At 41.6% G+C, this 27,310-nt stretch overlaps 1 protein-coding gene across 11 annotated transcripts in view; it reads right to left on the bottom strand.

The window, feature by feature from the left end:
- APC (APC regulator of Wnt signaling pathway) overlaps positions 1 to 27,310 on the bottom strand; it is a 182,925-nt gene that overhangs the window by 44,998 nt on the left and 110,617 nt on the right. For 10 of the 11 annotated variants that reach the window (XM_075932018.1, XM_075932014.1, XM_075932017.1 and 7 more), the window contains 2 exons: positions 21,307 to 21,420; positions 19,602 to 19,685 (listed from right to left, as the gene is read on the bottom strand). In XM_075932018.1, coding sequence (XP_075788133.1) covers positions 19,602 to 19,685; positions 21,307 to 21,420 — 198 coding nt within the window. The remainder of the gene's footprint in view (positions 1 to 19,601; positions 19,686 to 21,306; positions 21,421 to 27,310) is intronic. The other variant, XM_075932016.1, reaches the window with a different exon arrangement.

The raw sequence follows: 27,310 nt of genomic DNA on the forward strand, positions 1-27,310 counted from the left end.
TTATCCACCAATTGGTTAGAAATGATTAAGCCTTTAAATATCAGCAAGTGTAAATGTTCTTCACACTAGCTAGAGTTTAGAAGTAGAAATTATGGACATTTATCTCCCTGCCAATGCAGGATTGTTCCACAGTACTGTTTTCAATATGAAACCTCAGTTTTCTTGTTTTCATGCTGTTACTCTTAGTTATGCACTCTGGTATCACCCAAAAAACTCCTTTCATTCCTTTAAAATATACATAGTTGATAGATTTCCAGTCCACTGAAGTGCTGACCTGTGGAACTCCTTACCAGAGATGTTGTGAAGGCCAAGATATAACAGGATTCAAAAAAGAGCTAGATAAGTTAATGGAGGATGTCCTGTCAATGGCATGGGTAGGAATGGTTTTCTTAGTTGGTTTGTCAAAAGGTGGGAATGAGTGACAGGGCATGGATCACTTGATTACTTCTATTCATTCCCTTTGGGGCACCTGGCATTGGCCACTGTCAGAAGAGACAATACTGGGCTACATGTACCTTAGGTCTGATCCAATATTTTCATACTTATGTTCTTATGCACTGTTTCCCTTATGAGACTATCACTGTCCAGTAGATCATATGGAAATGTCTCAACATTTTGCATGAACGTATTTCTCTTCTTTGAACTTATTCAAATTGTTCTATAGCTTTTCTGTAAAACAGTGGTCAAAAATATAAAAACTAACCCACATGTGACCTTAGTTCCTCAATGGGCCTGTCTACATGTTGCTTTAATTTGCACCAGTCGGCTGTACATTTTAGTCCACATTAGAGTGTCACAAATTAACTGATTTGCAAGAACCCTGCTGGTGCATACTAAAAGTTCCTTAAAGCATGTTGCATACAGTATATTTATTAAATACTAAAGAAATCTTTCCACATTTTTTAATAATGTGAGCAATACAATTGTATTCATCTTCATGTGGACAAAGTTTTAATAATATGCTCATGTTGAACCTAATTACTGTATTCCAAAATAAATTTACAGCGCTGTTACACACTTAATGTTCAGTAGAGAACTTTCAGTGTACAACAGCAGGATCCATATGAACCACTTAGTTTGTGACACACTAATGTGGACTAAAATTTCTACAGCCCTTTGGTGTGGGCTAAGCATTACACAGACAAATCCTTATAAAACACTAGTGAAATCATACCTAGAATACTGTGTTCAGTTAGAAAATAGCAATTAAAATAATTATATAAAAGAAAGAAAATGATTAGGAATAATGATTAAAAATGAAATGCACATAGTTTAAAGACAGAAGATGAAATGTCTAGGAGAAACAAAGGCATTTAACCTCCACCCTCCTTGCCCACAAGGTTCTATACCAGAATTAGTTTTCTTATGATAAGAACCTCAAAGTTCTCTGGGACAGTATATTTTAGGAAGATACAACAGAAATCCAAGTATATTTACATAAAAATAAAACTCTTTTTCAAAAGTTCCTGCACTCCTGAAAAAATGAGGAGTACAGGATCTTTTGAAAAAGGGTTTTATTTTTGATTGATCCCCATCCTACCAGCCGTTTTTCTTTCGGAACCCCCCCCCCCCCCGCGGCCACCATTATGCAAATGAAGTGCAGGAAATTTAAATCCCAGCTTAATTTGCAATTTCAAAGTGTCTAATTTGCATCCCTTTTTCGAGAAAAAGGATGTAGTTTACACACAGCTCAGGCTGTCAAGTCTGCAAAACCCAACTGTCTTCCACCTGGCTCACTGCAATTTAAAACAAAACAAAACCAAAAACAAACCAAACAGGAAACCAACTTTCTGTTGGACCTTCTCCTTTCTATGACTGTTACCATTGATCTTCCCACAGTAGATTCTCTCTCTTATGGCATACCTTTTGTTTTTGGAAGCAGACCCTTAAAATTTGGAAAGAAGAAGCTACTAAAGCCTATGAGTAGCCATTTTACATGTGACCATTGGAGGCTGTTCCTGGGTTAAAATCAGTATTATCATCCCCAAACAATGAAAAAAAAAATCAGAAGTCAACCTCCAAAAATCATGAAAAAATGATTAATCATTTTAATCTGATTCCTGAACTTCTCCTGACCACCTGTGTGTGTTTGTGAGAGCATGCGAGCGAGCGAGCGAGCATCACAATCTCTCCAGTTTATAGCAAGTAAAATAATTCTGGCACCCAGTATAATAGCCAATCACGAATCCAACCAAGACTGGGGTCCCATTCTGCTAGGCACTGTAGAAATACAGAGAAAGAAATAGTTCCTGTAGTACTGTCTAAAACAGAGCATGGTAAAAACAACAGTAAAAAGGACCTAAACAGCAGAGTAAAAGTGGTGATTAGAAGCAAGGCTGTACCTAGGCAGGTCTAGGGCCAGGGACAACCCCCCACCTCCACTCGAGGACATGCCCCTCCCCCCCAGCCTACCCTTTCCCACCTCTTCCCTCAAGCCCCAACCCTGCCTCTTCCCACTCCTGTTTGTCCCAACCCCTATGGCCAGTTACCAGCCCTCCAGGAAATCCTCAAGCTAACTTCAATATGAGGGACTGTCCCTTCCATAGGACAGTTGGGGCAGTCACGGCATGTACTCGCAAAGTCCAAGGCCTGGGACAGCCACCCTGAACCATCCTATGGATGGGATAGTTCTGGTTAGAGGCAAAAAGACATCCTTTAAAAACTGAGCCAAATCCTACTGAGGAAAAGAGAAGGCATCATAAATTCTGGCAAGTCATGTATAATTAGGCAGGCCAAAAGAGAATTTGAAAAGCCACTATCAAATGAGACAAAAACTAATAGCAAAACTTTTTTAAGTACATCAAAAACAGAAAGTCTACCAGAAAGTAAGTAGGGCCGCTGGATGATCAGGATGTTCAAGGAACTAAGTTTAAAAAATTGTGAGAATTACTGGACTAAAGAACTCAAGAATGTGAATGTGGAAGAAGCTTGAAATTACTTTCAAGTTACTTTCAAGTCAAAGTTGCAGATGCTATCTGAAGTCTGCATTCCAGAAAAAAATCATAGGGATGGGCTTTAAACTGGATGAAGATGAGCAAGCATCTCAAAGAAGTGATTAAGAGAGAGCAGACCACCTACAAGGGAGGGAAGATGGGAGAGATTAGCAAGGAAAGTTATGTTTTGGAAATAAGAAAGTGTAAAAAGAAAGTGAGAGCTGCCAAAACCTAACCAGAGTTGAATTTTACAAAGGAAAATAAAACCAGTAGTAAAAGGTTTTATAGATAGATATATTTACAAAAAGAAAACAAGGAAAGAAGTGGGACAGCTAGCCAGTGAGGATTGGATGGAGATTAAAGATTATTTAGGCATGGCCCAACACCTAAACAAAAACTTTGCCTCAGTTTTTAATTAGATCAATGAAGAGTTTAGGGGTAGAACAGAGTAACTAAAGGCAATGATGTGAAGGTAGAAATTACCACATCTGAGGTGGAAGTCAAACTCAAAATGGGACTCAATAGGGGGGCTTGGATAATCTCCATCCAAGGATAATAAAGAAAATGGCACATGAAATTGCAAGCTCAATAGCAAGGATTTAATGAATCTGTAAACTTGGAGGTCATACCCTATAATTGGAGAATTGATAATACAGTTCCTATTTTTAAGAAAGGGAAAAAAAGGTAATTCAGGAAAGTGCAGGATTATTTGTTTGATCTCAGTTGTATGCAAGGTCTTGGAACAAACTTTGAAAGAGAAAGTAGCTAAGGATATAGTGGTAAATGGTAATTGGGATGAAACACAGCATGGTTTTACAAAAGATAGATCATGCTAGACAAACTCATGTTCCTGAGAAGATAACTGATTTTCTAAAACAAAGGAAATGCGGATGACTTAATCTATCTGGAGTTCAGTAAGACATTTGGTACAGTTCCACATGAGAAATTATTAGTTAAATTGGAGAAGTTGTGGATTAATATGAGCACTGAAAGATAGATAAGGAACTGGTTAAAGTGGAGAATACAATTGGTCACAGTGAATGGTTTGAGGGTGCTTACAAGTGAAGTTCCTCAGATTGGTCTTGGTCTTGGTCTTATTTAATGTTTTTATTATTAACTTGGCACAAAAAGTGGGTGTATCCTAACAAAATCTGCAGATGACACAAAATTGGACAGTATTGCTGAAACAGAGGGGGACTGGAATATCATACAAAATCTGGATGACCTTGTAAACTAGAGAAATGGAAACGGGATGAAATTTAACAGCGCAAAGTCATGCATTTAGGGACTAACAACAACAAGAATGTTTGCTACTGGAGACTTATAAATTGGAAGAGGAAGACCTGAGTGTATTGCTTGATCACACGATGACTATGAACCACCAATGTGATGTGGCTATGAAAAAAGGCTAATGCAGTCCAGGATGCATAAGGTAAGGTATTTACAGTATGGACATGAAAGTGTTAATACAATCATAAAAGGCACTGCTAAAACCACACCTGGAACACTATGTGCGATTCTAGACACCCATGTTTAAGAAAGATGAATGCAGACTGATAAAGGTGCAGAGAAGGACTACTATAACTATTCAAGGAATGGAAACCCTACCATATGAAAGGAGACTCAAGAAGCTTGTCTTGTTTAGTCTAACATAAAGGAGGTTGAGGGGAGATATGATTATTTTCTATAGATACAGAATAATAAATACCGGGGTACGATCAATACATTTAGGCTCAAAATTAATCAAAGGTTTCCAACCATTAGAGTGAAGTTCTAGAATAGCCTTCCAAGGGAAGGAGTGGGGACAAAAATCTTAACTAATTTGAATACTGAGCTGGTTATGTTTTTGGTGAGGATGGTCTGATATGACTGCCAATAGCAAAATAGCTATTGCGACTCCCAATAGCAAAAATTCCCAACGGCTGGAGATGGAACTCTAGATAGGGAGGTGTAACAGGGCGTATTCCCCCCCACACTGAGCAGGAGGGGGTTAACTCAGTCCTGAGAGCAGGAGGTGGCCACACACCCCTGTATCTTAAGGGGCACGTTCTGGCTGCACTACTATAAAAGGGAGCAGCTCAGCTCAGTCAGGGCTGGCAGCCGAAGGGAGAAGACATGCTAAGTCAGCTCCCTGCAAGCCCCATCGACTACCTAAAGAGTGTGTGTTCCTCTATCTGGAAATGCTAGCTTGAAGTTGCTGCTAAGTACCAACTTCAACTAAGGAGTTTGAGAGGCTCTGCTTCTTCAAGGAAGGAGGTAGTCTAGCACTCTCAGTAGAGGTGCTGAGTGAAGTGATAGTGAATTGTAAAGAATGAAACATTGCCATTTTTGAGCATAGGTTTTCCTGGTAGTCAACTTGTGACTGTTCATGATTAAGTATCAGACCTCTTCTGAGTAGGCAAAGTTGGATTTGATCAGCCTTGAAAGAGCTAGGCTTTGAGGTGTAACCTCTGGATGTCTGGGTGGAGAATATGGCCCTCATCCTGTGACAAGAGGTTTGAGACTTGTGGAAAATGAAGTGGTAGAGCAATGGATATCTGTGACTGGTAAGGAAACCAGGTTTGCTTGGGCCATACCGGTGCTACTAATATGACTAGGGCCCTGTCCTGCTTCACTTTTTTGATGATTTTGTTGAGTAGTGGTATAGGTAGAAAAGCACATGCTAATCTGTCCACCCAGGTGAATAACAGGGCATCACCTAGGGAATTCTTTGTGAACAAGTTTATGTCTGGGAAGTCCCACTTCTGGAATACAGTATGCAAGATTTGTGGGTGGATTTCTCACTCGTATTTCTGACGAAAGTTTCAGCTGTCATGGTCTGCCGTCACATTTTGCTTTTCTGGGAGATAGACTGCCAGAATGCTCATGTGATGCACCAGTGCCACAGAGCCGTGGCTTCTTTGCAAAGATGGCAAGCTCTGGCTCCTGCTTGTCGGTTTATATAAAATATGCAAGCTGTGTGGTTTGTAAGTATTCTTACTGATTCACTGTGAATCAAAGGGAGGAAATATTTCCATGTTTGTCTGACCACTCTAGAATACTGATGGGGAGTGTTGATTCTGTTGGAGATCATCTTCCCTGAACGTTGTGTTTGTCCAGGTATGCACCCCATCTTTCTAAGAAAACGTCTGTGGTTATTGTGACGGAGGAAGGGGTGAACTGGAATGGCACTCCCTTGCAAAAGTTGTCAAGCTGCAACCTCCAATGTAGGGATTCTTTTACCCTTTTTGAAGGTCTCGGGAGCTTGTGCAGATAGTGCTTGTGCGGCTGAAAACCGGCGCAGAGCCATGCCTGAACACAGCACATGTGTAACTGGGCATATGGGACCATGTATGTTGCAGCTGACATGTAGCTGAGCAACTGAAAGCATTGTCTGGCTGACACTGTGGGTCTATTGATAATGGCTTGAGCCAACAGAACTAGTGACTGAAAATGTTGACGTGGAAACCTGATTGTACTCAGATGCAATCCACTCTCAACTGAGAGTGTTGTGCCTCTCAATTACAACTCCTGAATAGGAGTCAGGTTGGAACCTGCTTATCCCCTTAAGCCTGTGCCATCAGTGTCAAGGAAGGCTTCTGTTGAGAGGATACCTTTTTTGTAGGCCTTTCTAAGATAAGAGAGGATGTATACTTCCTCTTTGATGTCTTCTTAGCTGGAGGTTCCCAAGATACCATTGTCCCCTGGTCCAAAACTGCTGTGGGAGACATTTGGGGTGAAAAGGCTTGTGATACCCATTCCAACGCTGGTCTCACCATCTTCCCCGTCATTAGAAGTTTGAGTTGCAGATTCCTGGCTGTGACAAGGCAGGCCGCCTCCACCCCGCAGAGGCAGACCCGCCCTGCACTGACCCCGTGGTCGCACTCACGCTCCTGGGGGCAGCCCAGGAAGTGCGAGCGGCATGCGGTCCCTGCACCACTGCCGCCGCTGCTCAGCTGAGAGTCAGGGGCGGGGTCAGAACAGGACCCCAGCCGACGCGCCGGAGCCGGGAGGGCGGGGTGGCAGACGTGACGTGCGCAGCAGCTGACATCACGCTGTGAGGACGCCGGCACGGGACACCTACAGTGCATCGCCCACAGAGACACTCCCCAAAGAAGAAATTCATACCATCCGGGCTTGCAGGTTAGGGAATGTTCCACTAAATGACAGGGCATTGGATGGGCAGAAATACACACTAAGGATGTTAGGAGGCGGACAACTGACTAATCATGTACTCAATACAATTTGTCACAATTAGTCGATAAGGGATGGCACTCTGTCTTGGCTTGCGCTGGTCCAAGAGCTAGCCCAGCTCCTACTACATTTAAATTGCAGGGGTAGGTTCCAGACCACTGCGGCTCTGCATTATAAATTAAACACCCCCGCAGCTAGGGGAAGCTGCCAGAGCAGCCTCTGCTTACAGAGCAGCCTTATACAGAGGCAGCAAGGGAGGGAGCAAGTAGTCAACTACTCACATCTCTCTCCCTACCTTCCTTCCTTCAATCTGTTCCAATAGTAGAACTTTTATCGTCAATGAGCAGAGTGCCTTCAGTAGGGACTAAAATTATAAGGATATGGGGCACTTTGATTTTTCTACTATGTTTCACTTCTTAGGTTGACAGATTTCTAAAGTTTAATACTGACAAAATCAATAGTCTGTTTTGGTGCCTGAAAACAAAATTCCATAGTCCTTTTTTATTAAATTAAAAGAGGGTTTGTCTAAACAAACAGTGCATGGCAAGCTAGAGTTCATGTTGTGCAACAGCTGTGTGCAGGAAACCTGCCACAGGCCAGAAGTGCCCTAGTGTATTTTGATCTACCCTTGTTTCCAAATGGGATTGATCATAGCACACTATGGAACTTATTGTACATGGTTGAAGGTGCATGACAGATTTATGTCCCACCTTGCTGTGCACTAAGTTAGACGAGCCCAGAGACATCACTTGCTACTTTGTGAAGTTTAAAAGCTTCTAGAAAACTTGATACTTTCTGTCAGGGTAGCAAATGGCAGGTACTTTTATGTAGCAATTTGTATTTGACTTCCTGTTTAGTTCACAGAATTGAATGAAAGCTAGCAATAGCTCTAATTTTAAACAAGTGACTAATCATTTGCAAAGATAATCCTCTGTTCACTGCAAATGATAGTTTTTCTGGACATAAATGAATGTTACATCACTTTTTTTGAATGTTAAACACTACAGATACACCCCCATTCTGAAGATACCAAAAGGATAAAATGTTTTTCAGTAATTCCACAGATACGAAATAGAATAGAAATATAAAACAAAGGGTGCTGGATGAACAGAAAAATAGGGTCCAATCACTAGAATAAAACAAATGAAGCTGAATTTTGCTGTTGCTGAATCACAAAGAAAAAATGCTAGCCTGCCAAATCCGTAACAGCTGTAATTACTCTGACTGCACAAGAGAGTTTAAATCTTGACGAAATTAATCTATGTTAAATAAATCCTTTTATCTTTTGTCTACAGGAATTGATATTATCCAATGAAAATACACTTCTACTATACATTATGAATATTATGTTGGCAGTGCTTGTACCTGAAAAGTAAATTAAAACAATAAAGTAAAATAGCTAAGGCAGTCAGTTACAGCAAAATGGCTTTCTAAAAAAAATATCTATTTTTGGAGCTGTCAGCCAAAACTGCTTATATTTTGAGGTGCCCTCACTTAAAGATGTACTGCAAACATATTAGGTGGATGGGTCCTAAATTCAGCATAAACATTTCATTCCATAGAATGAATTTATATATAAATCATGAGTCTTAAAGGCAGAGTGGGAAGCACCATCTTTGTGTATAAAGTTTTCAGACATTTTTCATTATAAGACCCCATTTTCAGTTGCTTATAAAACTTTGCCAAACTTTAACCTTTTGGACAGAAATTTTCTACTCTGTAGGTCTCGTTCAGGTTTTTACATATATATATATATATATATATATATATATATATATATATATATATATATATATATATATATATATATATAATGTTATTATACCAAAACATCCTATGCTACTAGTATCTATTGGTCCTAGATTCCAAAGATAGGTGCCTCGTTTATAAAAAAGATGTCAATCTAAATCAATGGAGCAAATCATTGCTTATTTATAATGTAGCATCCAAAGACCACTACAAAATTGGGCCCCACTATAATAGGCACTGTAAAAAAAACCCAACATAATATGTTCCAAAGAGCTTAACATTTTATAACTTTCAGTAAATACAATAATGATTTTATTGTTGCTGGCATTCTCATCACTACTAGTTAGTCACATATATTTCTTGTCCCCCCAAAAAATCACTCCATTCTGAAGCTGCATTGATGTAAATATGCTTCTATGACCTATTTGTATATTAAAGCATCTCCAAATACTCTCTGGCAAGATAACTTAAGATAAAAATAGTCCTTAATTCTGTAATTGTGTCCAAGTGCTAGTAGGGTCTCTAATGGGGGGTTATTACATAATGTACTAAAATTCTCCAGCAGAACACGGGGAGGCCTTAATTACGTAAAACATATCAACCGGTTGGTACAGAAGTTGGCTGTTCTGGATCAAGTGAACCCATAGTGCCTACATAGCTAAATGTGTGTAATATTTCCATGTTCACACTGCCTTACACCAGCTCTGGTAAGGGGGCTATAATACTTGAGAGCAAGATATCATCTCCCTCAACTAGTGACATTCCTTAGTCTGTCGGCAAAGACTCCCCTCTCTTTCCCCTTCCATGTCCTTTTTAGTTCTCCAGTGTCTGAAATACTACGCCAGGGTTTCCATACTATGCCTGTGCCCCAGCTCTGCAGATCCTCAACTGATGATCCAGCTGTGACTTATATGTCTACCCTCTTGGAATAACTTCCTGTTCCAGCCTTGTTCTCCCACACATGCTGCTCTCCAGTAGCATCCCCACAGAGCTGGAGATGAGCTGTTACTGGCAAGTGGATATTATGGAGGCGTTGTTGCATGCCAGAAGCCTTCTGGAAGGGGACCACAGTAGGTGCAGGGACTAGGCCTGCCTGTTGAACAGCCTACTTGGCCTGCTGCGGGAGCTTTCAGCTCTGACAATTGCAGATAAGATTGCAGTGAATGTGCTTGTGTGCTGCATTCACATTTTCAGAAAAAAAATCATTTAAGCCTCAGTTATCCAAGGCTTTAACCCTACAAGCTATCAAGGTAACATTAACTGACTGTGGTCTCCCTTTGGATTAAAGCATTTTTGGATGCATACACAAACTGTATTTCAGTCATCTGAGGAACAGTTCTACTGATTACTCTCCCACTGTCATTGATCCCCTGACAGAGTTAAGAACAGATTTTCAGACATAAATTTACTGTAAAAATTGGATCTTTAAAATAAAGCTCGCTCATTTTGTTCAACACAACATTCTGAAAATTGGTGCAGCAAGGAATATGGTTTTCTAATTAAAAAAAGACAGGAAAAGAAAGGTAATTTCTGAATTTCCCTCCCATCACTAGTAAGCATCTTATTAGAAAAGTAGTATCATTTGTGACATGGAAGATGGTAGTGTGAGGGACTGTAAACTAATTTTCCACTTGAAATAAAAATGAATTGCAATGATTTTTTCCATACCCAAAGTGGGGGGAGGGGGGAAACACCTCTCTAAAGCATCACACAACAAGAGTAACACCTAGTTGAAAGAAAGGTTTAAAACAAAAGTCACACCAAAAACAGTGAAATAGTGATAGAAATGTAGCCGTGTTAGTCTGGTGTAGCTGAAACAAAATACAGGACTATGTAGCACTTTAAAGACTAACAAGATGGTTTATTAGATGATAAGCTTTCGTGGGCCAGACCCACTTCCTCAGATCAAGTAGTGGAAGAAAATAGTCACAACCATATATACCAAAGATACAATTAAAAAAAGCGAACACCTATGAAAAGGACAAATCACATTTCAGAACAGAAGGAGGATGCGGGGGCGGAGGGGGAAGGGAGGTAAATGCCTGTGAGTTAATGATATTAGAGGTGGGGAAGGGTAGATGTCTGTGAGTTAATGGTATTGGAGGTGATAATTGGGGAAGCTATCTTTGTAATGGGTAAGGTAGTTGGGGTCTTTGTTCAGCCCCCTGCGGAGAGTGTCGAATTTTAGCATGAATGCCAGTATAAATAAATATAAAAATATAACAAAAACAGTGAAGTTGTATAATAGAAAGAACCAGACATTTCAAACAAATTAAAGATTTATGGTGCTGTTTAAAAAAACCAAACCAAACCAAACCAAACCTGTTTTTAGTTTACATAAGCTCTTCTGTTCTCTATGCATATCTGAACTGACTTCCATTACGGCAATGCTGCTGTATTGTTTCCTCCTTGCCTAAGACAAGGTTAATTAACAGTAAATAAAAGATATATTTTACATTATATCGAAGGAATCAGTGGTTCAAGCCAATGTCAAAGCAACAAAAGAAGAGGAAAGAAACCATAATTCAATATTGAGAATTCTCAAGCTATTAGCTTTTCAATTTGCAAGGCCAACCATGCAAGAGCTAGGAAATGACAAAATTAAGGTTGCTTTGCAACTTTAATTCATTGCCCTTGCCTGTTTGCATTCTGGTAGTCTTGCCCAAAAACATAACATGGAAAGTCTATGGCAGAACATGGAACATCATTCTGTGCCTTACATGCTCAAAGAAAATCCTCTCTTCTTACAACTCCCTAACCTCATTCTCTGTCCATCTAGTGTGCTAAAGAAGGCAGGGGTCCTGTAGAACAAATAGTAAAGAACTAATTAAAACAGCATTATAATATTTATACACAGGAAGAAGACGGGAATTAAGCTTGTACAGGTACCATTCTGGCTTCTTCTAACTACTCAACCTCAACATTCAGCTGAGAAAAGAGAAGTTCCATCAAAGGGAACCTACTACTCCACCACATGGGTCATCAGTGGAGTTGGAACCCAAGACTTTTAAAGCAGAAATCTCTAGCATTTGAGCTAAATAAGTAGTAGCAGAAGGAGGTGGTTGTTCTCTATGTCAGAGATTCCCAACCAGAGGTACATTTACCCCTGGGGATACGCGGATGTCTTCCAAAGGGCACATCAACTCTTCTAGGTATTTCCCTAATTTTCAATACAACAGGCTACATAAAAAGCACTAGCGAGGTCAGTACAAACTAAAAATTTACAATTACAGTGACTTATACTTCTGTATATACTATATACTGAAATGTAAGTACAATATTTATATTCCAATTGATTTATTTTATAATTATGTGGTAAAATGAGAAAGCAAGCAATTTTTCCCCGTCAGTGTGCTGTGACACTTTTCTATTTTTAGATCTGAGTTTGTAACCAACTATTTTTAAGTGAGGTGAAACTTGGCGTATTCAACACAAACTAGACTTCTGAAAGGGGTAGGCAGTAATTCATCATTTAACACGGTAGATACATTTCAGAAAATGATCGTGCTATGCGAAAACGTGTTATGCGGTGTCAATTTTCCCATTGAAAATAATGGAAAAGGTTAGGGTTGCATTTCAAGTGATGGCGTTGAAGTCAATTTTCTGTTGGTGCTGAGTTGTCAACATCAACATTAGACAATGTACTGTACAATAAAACTCCAACTGTCCAGCATCCAGTTGTCTGGCATCAATTGGAATCCGGAAGTGCTCTGGTCAGCCGCTCTCTCGGCCGGGCTGCTGTGAGCCGCATGTACGCTCACGGCTCCAGCCTGAACTTGGTAGCAGCTGGCCACTGAGCACAGGCAGCTGATTTGGGACTGGCACATAAGGTTGGGAGAGAAAGGGAACTGGGTTACTGCAGGGCAGGGAGATGTTTGGCTCTGGGGAAGGGAAGGGAAGGGAAGAGAAGGGAAGGGAAGGGGGATCGGGTTGGGAGTATGCCCCTGTGACGGGTCTGCCAGGACCCGTGCACTGCATCCCGTGAGGGGGGGGAGAAGAGGTCGGCGGGGAACGGACGCCTCACCCTCTCTCCTCTGCCCCTGCTTGCATGCCAGCAGCTGTGTTTCCTCAGCCGGCCTGTTACCAGCAGCTGCGCGGGGCTCCCCTGGCCTCCCTACAAAGTGGTGGAGGGTTTCCGGTTCGCCGCGCCATTCCCCGCCGACCCACCCCTCACTGGATGCAATGCGGGTCCCAGCAGACCCGTCACAGCCGCCTTATAGTACCTCCTGGTACGCCAGATTATCAGAAGTCTACTGTATTACTGCTGTTTTCACAATTTATGCCGCTGCACAAAGTAGTCCGCCACTTGATTTTTTTCGTGTTATTTTGGGGACGGCAGTGTTATTCAAAAAACGTTCCCTAAAAAAAAATCGTACTATCGCAAAAACGTGTTAAGCGGGCATGTGTTAAACGAGTAATTACTGTAGTGGTCTGGAAAAATTCAGATTCATTGCTGTATGCAGGGGGCTGACAGAATTGCCGGGTTCCTGGGCAAGGTGCGTGTGTGGGCCAGTGCCATGCTCCCAGAAGTGGCTAAGCCTTGGCAACAAGGGTGAGGCTGGGGGCAGTTAACACTCAGTGCCACCTAAAATACACCATTCCTGCCCCTCCAAACTCCAGCCAGCTTTGAGAGCCACCTGGAATGAGTGTTCAGTGTGACACTCCAGTGTCGATCTAAAGGACCCACGGCTCCAGCTGCTGCCACTCCTGAGATAGCAGGGCCAGAAGCCTTAGGCTCTTTTGAATCACTGGACCCCAGGGCAACTGCCTCCTCTGCTTCACTGTGAAGAAAACAAATGTTAGAAATTAAGAAGAACTAGTTACTCAACTTGTACAGTAACAATGGTTCTATGAGATGTGTCCCCCTGTGAGTGCTCTACTCAGGCGTCGGTGTGTCTTTCCGCTGGCGATCAGAGATTTTTACCATAGGAGAGCTTTCCCATGCCGTGCATGCACAGTTGCCATCTCATGCTGTTTTGTTTGTTAGCTGTACATGTGGCACAAGTCCCGCCATTCCTTTTCTACCGAGAAATCCAAATGGACTCCCAAGTAGAGGGAGGAAGGGAGGGTAGTGGAGCAGCCCTAGGGGGACACATCTTGAACAACCATCATTACTGCCCAAGGTGAGTAACTTCTTCTACTTCGAGTGATGTCCCTGTGGGTGCTCCACTCAGGTGACTATAGAGCAGTACCCGCATTAGGCAGAAGTGGGCTTTGAAGTTGTGACCAAGAGATGGCAAGGACAGCAGTGCCCATGGTGGTAGATGGAACTGGTCCCTGTTGCAATGCATAGTGCTGCGTGAAGGTATGATGGGAGGACCAGATAGCCACCCTGCAGATGTTGCCATTGCTTATGTGGAATGAGCAGTGATCCCCTGGGAGGGGGGGCACTTATTGTGGCGTTAGTAGGTCTGTATACAAGCAGATTTCCATTTTGATATCCACTGAGTGGAGATGGCTTTTCTCTTGGAGAGACCAGAGGTAGATATAAAAAGTCTATTAGACATTCAAAATTGTGTTGTTCTGTCCAAATTGAATGCCACAACTCAAGGTACATCTAGGGTTTGCAGGATCAAGTCCCTAGGGGAGTTATGAGGCTTCGGTTAAGGTGGGTAAATATATGGGTTCATTAATATGAAAAGAGAAAGCTACCTTACACAGAAATTTTGGATGTGGATGTAAAGTTATCTTGTCTTTAGAGAAGACCATGTAAGGCAGATCTGCCATCAAGGCTGCAATCTCTTACTTGTTGGGTTGACATGATTGCAACTAAAATGCTACTTTCATAGCCATATGGTGGAAAGAGGATGTTGCTAGAGGTTTGAAGGGAGGCTTTGTCAGGGTGTTTAGGACAAATAATAGGTCCCATGGTGGTAGTGACGGCTGTATATCTTGTACAGGTCACAAAGAAAACATTTTGTAATTGGGTGAGCAAACACAAAAGTGTCATCCACTAGATCATGAAAGACTGTGATGGCCACTAAGTGAATTTCTATGGAGCTGATGAAAAACCCTGCCTCACTCAAATTATTTCCTTACACAAAAGAAGACAGAAGGTTGAAGATCTCAAAAAACTGAACAAATTAATCCACAATCAGAAATTCAAGACAGTGACATGAGATATCCGAGGACGGTAGATATATAAGTGATGGTAGGTTGGAATTGATGCTATAGGCACCATTCCTGGAATTGTCACCCTTTGTTCTGGTAAGTATCTCGCGTAGAGGGGCAACAGCTATTCAACAGGACCTGCTTCACCCTCTCAGAACAGGTAAGTTCTTCATATGGAACCATGAAGGAAACATGCAGTGAGCCCGAGAACTCAGGGACTGAGTGGCAGAATCGTACCTGATGTTAGGACAGAATGTTGGGGAAGACTGGGAGAGGTATTGTTTCATGGCTTGAGAGGTACTGTAGATAAGAGTTGTCTGGGCCAGGATAGGGTGATCATAATCACCGTTGCATGATCTGTGCATAACTTGTGAATTACCCTGGGAACCAGGGGAATTGGTGGAAGGAGTATAGAAGTGGAGCTGTCCATGGTAGGAGAGAGGCATCTCTCAGAGTGCTCCTGTCCTCACCCACCTTGGAGCAGAAGTATGGGCATTTGCAGCTGGCTCTGGTAGCAAAGAGAACTATTATTGGGAACCCCTACTGATGGAATATGCTGTGGAGAATCATGGGGTTGAGCACCCATTCGAGTTGTTCCAAAAAATGTCAGCTCAGAGTATCTGCTATGATGTTCAATGGCCTGGTTAGGTACATCACTCTTAGCGTTATGTCATTTGTTATGCACCCGTTCCAAAACCTGATCACTTTGGCACACAACAACATTGAGCAGGCACCCGCCTCTTGGTTGATATAGAACATGAAGGGTGTGTTGTCCATGAGGACACAAATGATTTTGCCATGAATCGGACAGAAATGGAGATAGGCATTGAGAACCACTCTGAGCTCCAGCATGTTGATATGCAGGCTGGTCTCATGATATGGCTACCTGCTCTGGACTGCCTGGTGACTGCAATAAGCATCCCTGCCTGTGAGGGATGTGCTGGTAGTTATCATGTAGGATGGATCTCACTGCTGAAAGGGTATTCTGCTGAGAAGATTGCACCATCAGAGAGAGGAGAATTCTAACGGGGGAAGCATCACTCATTTGCTTAGACTGCATTGACTGGGAATGTACACTGTTGTTAGCCATGCCTCTAAGCCAGTGGTCCCCAACCTTTTGGGGTTGCTGGGCGCCCGGGGGCGGGGCCGCGCACCTGGGGGCGACACCGCGCATGCGCGGTGCGCCCAGGGCTGCACATGCACCACGCATCCAGGGTGGGGGCCACGCATGCACCGGGCACCTGGGGCGCAAGAATGGCTCTGTCCGGCCCTGGTCACTAGGCGGGCGCACATAAATGCCCCAGCGGGCGCCGCGATGGGGACCACTGCTGTAAGCCATTCATATGTAGTCTTGCAAACATATGTGGTGGCTGCTATGTGCCCTAGAATTAGAACGCATGCACAAACGTTCCAGAAGGGGGTGTGTAGCATTGTGTTGATGAGGTTGTGTAGTGTATTAAACTAGTGGATGGAAAGGGTAGCCCTGGCTCTGATGGAATCCAATCATGCCCCGATGAATTCTGTCATCCTGATAGGTTCTAGACTAAATTTTTAGAGATTTATTAGGAGGCCAAGGCAGTACAACAAATCCTGAGTGATGTTTGTCATAGTTAACGTTTGTTATGAGAAGTACCTTTGATTAGACCATCATGTAAATAGGCAAATATGATGACCTCTTGATGTCTCAAGAATGGGTTTACTACTGCTAACATCTTGGAGAACATGTGTGGTGCGGTCGACAGGCTGAGGGGCAGAACACGGTACTTATAATGATTCTTTCCTACTGTGAATCTGAGGAACCTCCTATGAGAAGAATGGATAGATATATGGAAATAGGCATCCTGAAGGTTGAGGGGCTGAGAACCAGTCCCCCTCATTCAGCAGCAGTATGATAGCTCTCAATGTCACCATTTAGAATTTCTGATTGCAGATGAATTTGTTCAGGGAGAGGGGGCGGCTGCTAGCTTTGCGTCTCCCTGGTCTGCTGGGGGGAAGCAGCTAGTGCGGGGTTGTCTCACCCCGTTTGTAAGTAGGGATCTGATGTAAGTCGGATCCATGTAACCCGGGGACTGCCTGTATTTTCAGCTCTGCCAGAAGGGAGCTAGTCTCTCAATTAACATTATTTGTAAAATAGAAGAAAGATGCTTGCCTGAACTCCTAAGGTAGTACAATGAAGGTTTGCTCAGTAATAAAGGTTGTGAAGTGCACAGAATTAATATTAGTTATTGGAACAGCTGAGACTAAAACATTGTCGCCTCATCTTGGGTTCTCACTCAGTACACCTTTCCATGTGGCTTCTGCGTTTCTCCTATCAATATCTGGGGCTTTGTGCATAATACACTTGAGATTTAGTGTGACTGGGAGAATGCTCAATACATTTTCCATGAAGACAGATCAGTGAAATATCAGGGGTGTGCAAACTTTTTGGGCCGAGGGCCACATCAAGGTATGGAAATTGTAGGCAAGGCCACAAATGCTCAAAACAAAAAATCGGGACTGGGATGTGGAATGGGCTGAGGGCTTTGGATGGGGCCAGAAATGAGTTCAAGGTGCAGGAGTGAGCTTCTGGCTGGCGCAAAGGGCTAGAATACGAGGGTTGGGGGAAGTGAGGGCTCTGGCTGAGGGTTCAGCATTGGGCTGGGGTTGGGGATGAGGGTTTGGGGTGCAGGAGGAGACTCTGGGCTGGGACCTAGGGGTTTAGAGGACAGGAGGGAGATCAGAGCTGGGGCAGGGAGCTGGGGTATGGAGAGGTGGGTCTCCAGAGTGTAGGCTCTAGGCTGTGCTTACCTCCTCAAGCAGCTCCAGGAAGCAGTGACATATCCCCCTTCCAGCCAGCTTCTATGTGGAGATGAGCCCAGGCACATCTGTGTGCTGCCCCCCAGTGGAAGCTGAGGGGACAGTGCTTTGCAGAAGTAGCACACGGAGCTCTCTGGGAGCTGACCAGAAGGGGCACATGCTGTTGCTTCCAGGAGCCACATGGAGCAAGGCAAGCCCCAGACCCTACTTCCCAGTGGGAGCTCAAGGACTGGATTAAAATGTCTGGTGGGCCAGATGTTGTCCACAGGCCCTAGTTTGTCACCTGCTCTGAGGTAGAACATGCCCAATGCAGTGATGTTTGAAGATTTTAGCAACAAGCTTGTAACAATCTCTACTGTGCATGTGCAAATAGTCATTTTCAGAACTTCTAACAAGTCATCCAAATCTGGGAAGAGATTCATGGGGACACCAAGAGACACCTTGCCCCACCACTACCCCTGTCAAATTTCTAGTTCCTGTTCCAAAATAAGAAGGTGCTGGAAGCACTGAAAAAATATATGGGAATTTAAAAAACACCCCTGCATATTTGCACCAAAAATCCCTTGCCACTAGAAAAAAATGACTGAAATATCGCCATTGAAACTCAAAGTTAGTCTAAGACATTAAGCAAGCATAGAAAATTTTAAGGTATGTGACATTATGAGCAACTGTAAACAGAGGGCTCACAATGGAAAGTGTTTCATAGCCTTAATTATAGTAATTGCTTTTAGCTCCTCCTAGAACATCAAATTTCAAGGCTCTGTTAATTATTCTCTGAAAAACAATCAGAACAACTATTTTAAATTATGAAAAAGTTAGCTTTTAATCCTCTCAGTTTAAAAAAAAGGCTGAAAATTTTCTTGCAAAAAAACCTCCTCAAACCAATCAATTTTGGACACAGGCCAGCTATAGAAAATTTCAGCTCCAGTGATGAATGTTTTTGGTTACAAAGTACAGAAAGTGGAATAGACATAGAAACTATTTTACAGGGCTAACAAAACCAGTTTACAAAACTATTTTACAGTGCTAACAAAACCAGTGGCTACTGGTGACCATTATAATAGATGTTGGCATATCAGAGCACAGGAATCCCATTATCTTTATTTGTTTATCAGTATTTTCTGACACAAACTGGATGAACATTCACCCTCTTCCCATCTGTATTTCTCAAAAGATTAACAAACCAGGCAGCACCTCATCAGATCTCTAAATTTAGAAAGAGAATTACTGTACTCCAACTTGCCAGATATATTAGGAAAACAACATGATAAATCCTTTAAACCAAACAGTTGGCTACAATAGTTATTTTCTAAATTAAGTTCAAACCTTTCAAAGGCATTGCAGTTTTGTCCCTTTATTGAATTCTTCAGCATGGATTTTTAACTGAAATATCAGTATCACCAGACCTGTTGAGTAGTAACCTAGGCTGCTCTCTGTGCATCTCTAGCATCATCTCATTTGAAGTACATTGAAGTAATGTGATTAAAATTTACTGCCAAGGAAGATAGACGACTATAGCAGGAATTCTCATGGATTAAAATGACTGAGAAACCAAGAAGCATCTATTTTCTTGGCTGAAGCAATATGACAATAGAATAGCTGTAAAGCATAATATTTCTTCCTCACCTGCAAAGACTCGGGGGGGGGGGGGGGGGGAGGACTGTAGCAGAGGAACCAACATCAAGATATATTATATTTATAGCATGTAATTTATTGAGCCAAAATATTCTAGACCACACAGTTAATTCTATTAAGTGCTGTAGGGTTTACTTTTTGCTTTGTTTTAAGTATGCACACCTGTGCAAAAGCAAAAAAAAAAAGCGCCACACACTCACTAACCTCTGCTTCAGCTGCTTGTGACTGCAAGAGCTGTCGTATACGAAGTATGTCCTTCTCTATTTGCTGAATTCTTGCCACTCTTACCTGAAAATGAATACATTTTCAATTTTATAATTAAAAAAATATTTACTGTAGAAAAGGAGAATGTGAAAAACGTTCATGGCAAAAACTGATGACTAGAAAACAGAACTACTTAATTAGCATGATTATTTCAGTAACTGAGCATAGCCATGAAACGAGCCATATGTAAAAATACTTTACACAATGTAATGGTCAGCTGGGTTTTTAACCACAACTGACACGAATTTGGATCTAATATTAAACTAACACACAGTATCAAGACATGAAGAGACATGAACCAGAATATACTCCCATTCTCCATCCCCCCCCCAAAAAAAATGTTAACCGTCTCTTTGTCATTGATAGGGTAGTCTTGAGAAAGTTATTTTACCTCTTTGTCTCAGTGCTCTGTTTGTAAAATATGGGTAAAACTAAATATCCTACACAGAAATTTTGTGGAGATTTACATTTGCAGAGTGGTTTCAGCTTGTAAAACATTGAATAACTTTCATATCTTACTTATTAGTTGTTCTTTGGACAAACTATACGTACTACTACATTCCTCTGGTAGCCCAATCACATTTATTTCCACATTACTGAGAACTGACTTCAGATATATCAATCTGCATAATCAAAGTGTTATATACAAAGATCGTGCTTAGTAATGATAATAGGAAACTAAGCAAAAAAAAAAATTACACATAAACATCAAAAGAACTCAGGAGTAACAGGAGTAATCTGATATTAAAGGACACTAAAACCTTTCAGTGTCCTTTCTTTGTACAGTGCCTAGCACAATGTGGTCAAGGTCCTTGAGGGTTCTTGGGAGCAACTTCTGTGGTGGTGGCTGTGGTGCTAGCAGAAATACATTAGCGAGGCAGTTTGGGTGGTAATACTATACCAATGTCTATTCTGAATTGTAAAATATTGTGGGATATTTATCAGGATCTCAGTGATAGTAATCTGGATCAGCAATCAGCAATTTATAATTTCCATTTCTAGTGCCCCACTGTTCTATTTTGGGTTCTGCTTTCAAATATGGGTGAAAGGGTCTGCTTGCAAAATTATGTAAGCATTCATGAAGTCAAAACCATCCTTTGCTGGTACAAGTAGATTTATGGGTATAAATATATTTTTGTTGGTTCGTCTGGATATAATGCTTATTCCTTTATATCTATTCTTTGGTGACAACATTTTATAGCATTTTTATTTTAAACTCAATAATGCAAAGTAAAAGAAGACAGTGTACCAAAATAGGGAAAAAAAGATGTTTCAGACACATGCTATTTAAAATAACTGTTATAACAACTTCAGTTTTAATACTCATTAACCAGGATTCAAAAATACTTCCCTTTTGGATCATTTTATACCTAACAATTTCTCAAAACTGCTCCTAAATCTTCTACTAATTCAGTAGAAGTATACTTGTTCATTTATTGCAGAGAGAAGGGATTCTGTCCAATATGTGTTTTGATTCCCATTTTTATATTTAAAAAGTTCTGCAAATGGACAAACAACACTGCTATGTTCATAAACAATTTAAAGACACAATCACCAACAATTTAATAAAATCAAAAGGATAACCCATTTTATTCAGTTTAACTATAAAAGTAAAACCTAGGTTTTCTTTTTTAAAGTACATTACCTGTGCCCGCTTTTCCATGTCCTGACAAGTACCTAATTGTTCTTCCATGGCAGCTCTGATTTGCCTAGCCTCATATTCTAACTGCCTTCTTGTCATGTCTGTTTGCAAGGAGAACTGGAATCCAAACATGGAAAAGACATTTTAGCAAACCAGTCCCGGTAAAAAACTATCCTGAACAAATCCAAAACAATTAATTTCATACTAGAATTTCATAAATTTAGACAAAACCTGAACACTGGGCCAAAAATAAAATTGTATTGATTATCAACAAGGATACATAATACTATACAATGGCTAGTTTTTTTCCCTGTAAATCATATAAGTTATCTAAACAAAATGTGTCAAGATGAAAAAACCACACCACAAGTGAGGATTCAGACACCAAAATTTGTAAATCTGCATACCACTAAAAGATTTTTTTTTGCTACCTCTCTAAGTAGTAGGGAAATAGTGTACACATCAAACACTGCTAGTGCAGATACTTCTACAGTATTGTTAGATGCAGTAGATTATCAAGTTCATACCTCAAGAATAAAAGATATTAAGTAGACTTAGTATCTAGAGGTGACATACAAGTATAAACTGATGTTGTAACACAGGGCCTTACAGGCCTGTAATATATTCAGCTTAGCCACACAATGCCTTAGGCCTGAAACAGGTTGGCAAAAAGCTGACTGAAAGGTAACTTTGTACAAGTAAAAAAATAGGTAAGTGCTGATGTTCTAGAAACTGTAAAGCAATAGACCTGAAAATAGGCTGTAATGTGCCACTTAATATCAAACAGTAACATTTTTGGGGGGGGGGGGGGGGGGGGGATTTTGTAATAATCTCAAGTTGCTATGGTAACTTTCTGACACAGATGTCAATGAGAATAAGGGAAACTAAGGAGATAGCCACTGAGAAATGGAGTGCCTCTAAATTAGTGGGATGTGGAAATATGGATAAGAGAACTTACTTTTTGGATGATGATGACAACTATGACAAAGATGAGGAGTAATAGAATCACTGCCATGACCCAGTCCCCCACACCAGGAAATGAGAATAATGCTGATAGAGCTCAATACTTTGCACTATCTTCCTGTCTGCTATTGTGTTTCAGTGTGTAGGATTATTTGCTTAACGGAGTCACCGATAAAGGGATCTGTGTGAAAAATTGCAATGGTTTCTTGTGTGCTTCTATGCTCTCTTCTTCTAATAATACTGATACTAATATTCCTAATGCTGTAGTCATTGGGTGACTACTGTGCTCTAAAAGATTAATTCATAATTTATACTAATTGATCAACCAATCACCAATCTATTAATCAATACTGCTTCCATAGAGTATAATCTCTAAAGCATCAAGCAAGTTTAATTTTAAACATTTTAATGTAGACTTAAAAGTGCAGTTCTTCTGAAAATTAATAGACAAAAAATAAAAGCCTTCAAGAAAGTCAATTTAAACACCCCTTCTACTAGGGCAGTGTTTCCCAAATGGTGTTCCGCGGAACCCCGGGGTTCCGCAAAGTGAAAATAAAGGTTAACTGAGAAAATTCCATTATAATAACATTTTATGATTTTTTAATAATTAATGTTTAAGCATTTATGAATTTTATTGAAAACAATTTTCATTTGTGTCTGCCACCATAAGTGTCCCTGTGTAATGCCAGCTTAGCCAAAGAGTGGAGACGATGATGTCACTACTCAGCACTGAGCGTGCAGTCAGTCAATAATACTATCGCCTGTTATATACCACCATAAATACCCGTACTCAGGGAGCGTGGATCATGTGGGTGACTGAATACGAATATACTAGCACATATTAGTTTTCGAGCTTTATTTTTTGTACACATTAAATGTGATTTTTGTTTTTAAATGTGTGCAATTAAACTAAATGTTGATCTCATGACCTAGTTTAGCATTTGTTTATTATTATCTTTACTTATCTGTGGTCTACTTTTTCAGCTCCATATACAAGACTGTTATTAGGGGTTCTGCAAAATTCTTTCGAGTTTAAAAGGGTTCTGTGGCCAAATAAAATTGGGAAACACTGTACAAGGGAAAATAATCCTTGAAGAGGGATCATGGGTATGTGGAACAAAAGGTTTGCATGTCCACGATTAGAGTAAATCAGGATTCTAAGGGGTGCACTACTGGTGACTAGAGTCAGCATCCTGGCCTTTGGTGGATCCCCCAGAACCTTTGGTTTCTGGGTGCAACCCTAGAGCATTAAGCATGGTAGAAAATGGATGCAAACTCTACTTGATGGGATAATCACCCCACAACCTCCACAATATGAAGGGGCCCTAGAGTTCTCTGTCCCACTAACTACCTGCAGTGAATGTTTCTGTGGGAAATCCCCAAGGTCCTGACTTTAGCATTTGAATACATTGCTTTTCAAAAAAATTGAACTGGGCAGGAACTTGGTATATGATCTGCCTATTTACAGATTATAAAAAACTAAAAAGAGCTTTTTGCTCAAAGTGCATCTCAAAACTTTATATTTGCCCAGTTTAAGTTGACATTCCATCGTATACACTGCACATACACTTTGGCCTCTCTTCAATTTGTTTCTGCAGGGCATCTCAGATTTATCTAAACTCTAGTGTGTTGAAATTCTTTACCCTGGGGCATTCATACAGTTTCTATTGATAATTACATAACCACATTTAAAATGTCCTTTCTAATCCATTATACAATGTAATCTATTATTATGTGATACATATGTTATTTACTTGCCTGTAGGGACATCATAATTTTTTCAGTGTGTCAGATTTCCTTCCCCCAAGCTTTATGTAATAGACTTATGGACACAAATACACATAACTCAAGGATGTTGGGACAAATTGCCCCATGTAACCCTATCAATCTTAATGTCATAAACCACTGTGTTTGTATATCTTATTTTGGTGTATATATCACTCTTCTATGTAAAGTTAGATGTATGGAATTCTTTATGGTTTTAAATGTTCAAATGAAAGCCATCAAGGATATTACCCTCAGTGTCTAGATGACCAACTGTAAACAATCTCCTTTGTCCTCTAAATGTTAGCAGTGGTTGGTCTGAAGGCCGTGGTCACCAACCGGTAGACTGCGATCTACCGGTCGCTCTCAGAGGCTCTAAGAGTAGCTCTTGAGCCCTCTCTGAACTGCGCGCATGTGCAGTACCTTTACATTAGATTTCCTCATTTGAGGAGCAGCTACTCACCGAGCAACACCAGCGGTGAGTAGCTGCGAGGAATGGTGGGAGGTCGGGAGGGCTGAAAAACCCCAGCCACCTGGCTGTGGGTTCAGCCCAGAGGAGGCTGCCCTGCGCTCCAGCTGGCCGGGCAGCTTCCCTTGTGCACCAGCCCTCGTGGAGCGTGGTGCACCCTGGCTGAGCGCCATGGCCAGCTGGCCGGGCAGCCGCTTCTGTTCCCGCCCGCCGGCTGTCCTGCGCTCAGCCCAGGGAGGCTGCACCTAGCTCCAGCTGTGCTGGAGCAAACTTCCCGGGCAGAGCACAGGGCAGCCGGTCGTGCGGGAACAGAAGCGGCTGCCTGGCCAGCTGGCCATGGCGCTCAGCCAGGGTGCACCACGCTCCACGAGGGCTGGTGCATAGGGGAAGCTGCTTGGCCAGCTGGCCATGGTGCTCAGCCAGGGTGCACCGTGCTCCACGTGGGCTGGTGCACAAGGGAAGCTGCCTGGCCAAGGCACTCAGCCAGGGATTTCCCTAACCCTCTCCCTATGGGGGGTGTATATCCCCCTGAATTTCCCCAGCACCCTGCAGTTTTGTGAGCTATGATGCCATACAGCCCACCTTCACCCTCACGGTCTCACCCCTCTTCTGTCCTGATCCGCTCCCCTTGTAAATTTGAACAATCCCCTTAATTTCAATTCGTGGGGAGGCTACTGTGTTCAGCCCAGGTGCACCATGTTCCACATTGGCTGACAGAGGAGAAGCCACCCCATCAGGTGGAGTGGGGCAGCTGAATGCCACAGCCAAGTGGCCAGGCAGCTTCCTCTCTGTGCCATATTCTAGGAGCCTCAGTCTCTCCTTAGACATAGACCTGCCCGGCCCTGCCTTCTGGGGAGTTTTCCTCAGTGCCTGGTAATGAGAATAGAACCTCTGCTGCTTTTCCTTTCCCTGTCCTCTCCCAGGCCAGGTGTAGCTGGTCCCGTTCAGCCCAGTGACAGTAAAGCCTGGAGAGGCCCTCCTATTGACCTGTGCTGTTTTGAGTGTATCCATCACTGACAGCAGCTATGATTCTAACTGGGTCCGGCGGGGTCCTATGAAAGGCCTGGGGCCTGGTGAAGCTGTCCCTGCTGGGTTCCAGATCTAGCAGACCACACTGACTAGCATGCACAAATAAATCATTAAAATTTTAAATTCTAAATCCAAACAGCTGTAAAAGCTGTGTTCGGTCTGTCCATGACAATAATATCACCACACTGTACCAAAACACAAATATCACACATTTGGTAGTTTAGTGCTATCTTGCTTTTTATTTTAGCTCTACCTCCCTGGCTGGCGATAAACATGAATGGCAAACCTAGGCCACCTAAGAAATAAAAAATGTACAACTCCCACGTGGAATGGGAAAATGAATTTCTGTTCACAAATATAAAAGATAATAGCATATGCTTGATATGTCATCAAAGTTTATCATTAAGTAAAAGGAGCAATTTGGAACGACACCACACAACAGTACATAGTAAATTCAAGGATAGTTTTCCCTTGAACAGCATGCTACGTACAAAGAAAGTTAATGAACTGAAGGCCATTTTGAAAGCTCAACAGTCATTATTTTTTAAACCAGCAGCAAAAGGCAAGGCCTGCACTGAAGCATCATTTCGTATTTGCCATTTGCTGGCAAAACATAAGAAATCATTCACAGATGGCGAAATAATTAAAGAAGCAATGATTGCAGCAGCTGACTCTTTATTAAAAGATTTTAAAAGCAAAGAAGAAGTAATGATAGCGATCCAGGGCATGTCACTTGGTGCTTCCACAGTAGCAAGAAGAATGGAATCTTTGTCAGAAGAAGTCTTTCAGCAACTACAGCAGGACCTAAAGGACTGCAAATGCTTCTCACTGCAGTTTGATGAATCTATTGACATGACCGACAATGCCCAGCTGATTGTTTTTATGTGTATGGTTTTTAAGGATATGACAATTAAAGAGGATCTTCTCACCCTTTTGCCCCTTAAAGAGAGAACAAGAGGTGAGGATATATACACAACACATTCAAAAGGTATGTGCTTGAGAAAAACATTCCAATCAAGAAATTGGTTTCCATCACAACAGATGGAGTACCAGCCATGCTTGACGCAAATGCGGGCTTTGCTGCATTTTGCAGGAATGATCCTGATTTTCCTTCTTTTGTCAATTATCACTGTATAATCCACCAGCAATTATTAGCAAGTAAAGTTATGGACTTCTCTCATATAATGAAAGTAGTTGTTAAGATTGTAAACTCAATTCGAGCAAGACCCCTTCAGCATCACCTGTTTAAATCCTTACTCAACGAACTGGATGCTACCTATGGTGAACTAATCCTCCATGCTGATGTGAGGTGGTTAAGTCGAGGAAAGGTCCTGCAAAGATTTTTAGAGCTGATGCCTGAAATTAACACTTTTCTTAAATCAAGGATGTGTACAGTGAGCTGTCAGATAGTGCATGGTTGCTAGACTTTGGGTTCCTTACAGATATGACATCAAAACTGAATGAGCTGAACTGTGAACTTCAGGGAAAGGACAGAGACTTAGCACATATGCTCAGTGCTGTGAATGCATTCAAATTGAAACTGGGCCTATGGGCCTCCGAATTAGAGAATAAAACACTGCATGACTTCCCAAGTTTGGGGAGACTACTAGAAAAAATTAATGAGAAAGAAAAATGGTTCCACCCAAAAAACTTCTGTGCACACCTGAAGAAATTAGCAGACGCATTCAACAGAAGATTTCAGGAATTAGATGTGATGGAACCAATTGTCATGTTTGTCTTAAATCCATTCCTTCAAGTAGAAGACATTCGCGGCTTGGCTAC

Source organism: Pelodiscus sinensis, chromosome 6, assembly GCF_049634645.1.
Source record: "Pelodiscus sinensis isolate JC-2024 chromosome 6, ASM4963464v1, whole genome shotgun sequence".
NCBI classification, from domain to species: Eukaryota; Metazoa; Chordata; order Testudines; family Trionychidae; genus Pelodiscus; species Pelodiscus sinensis.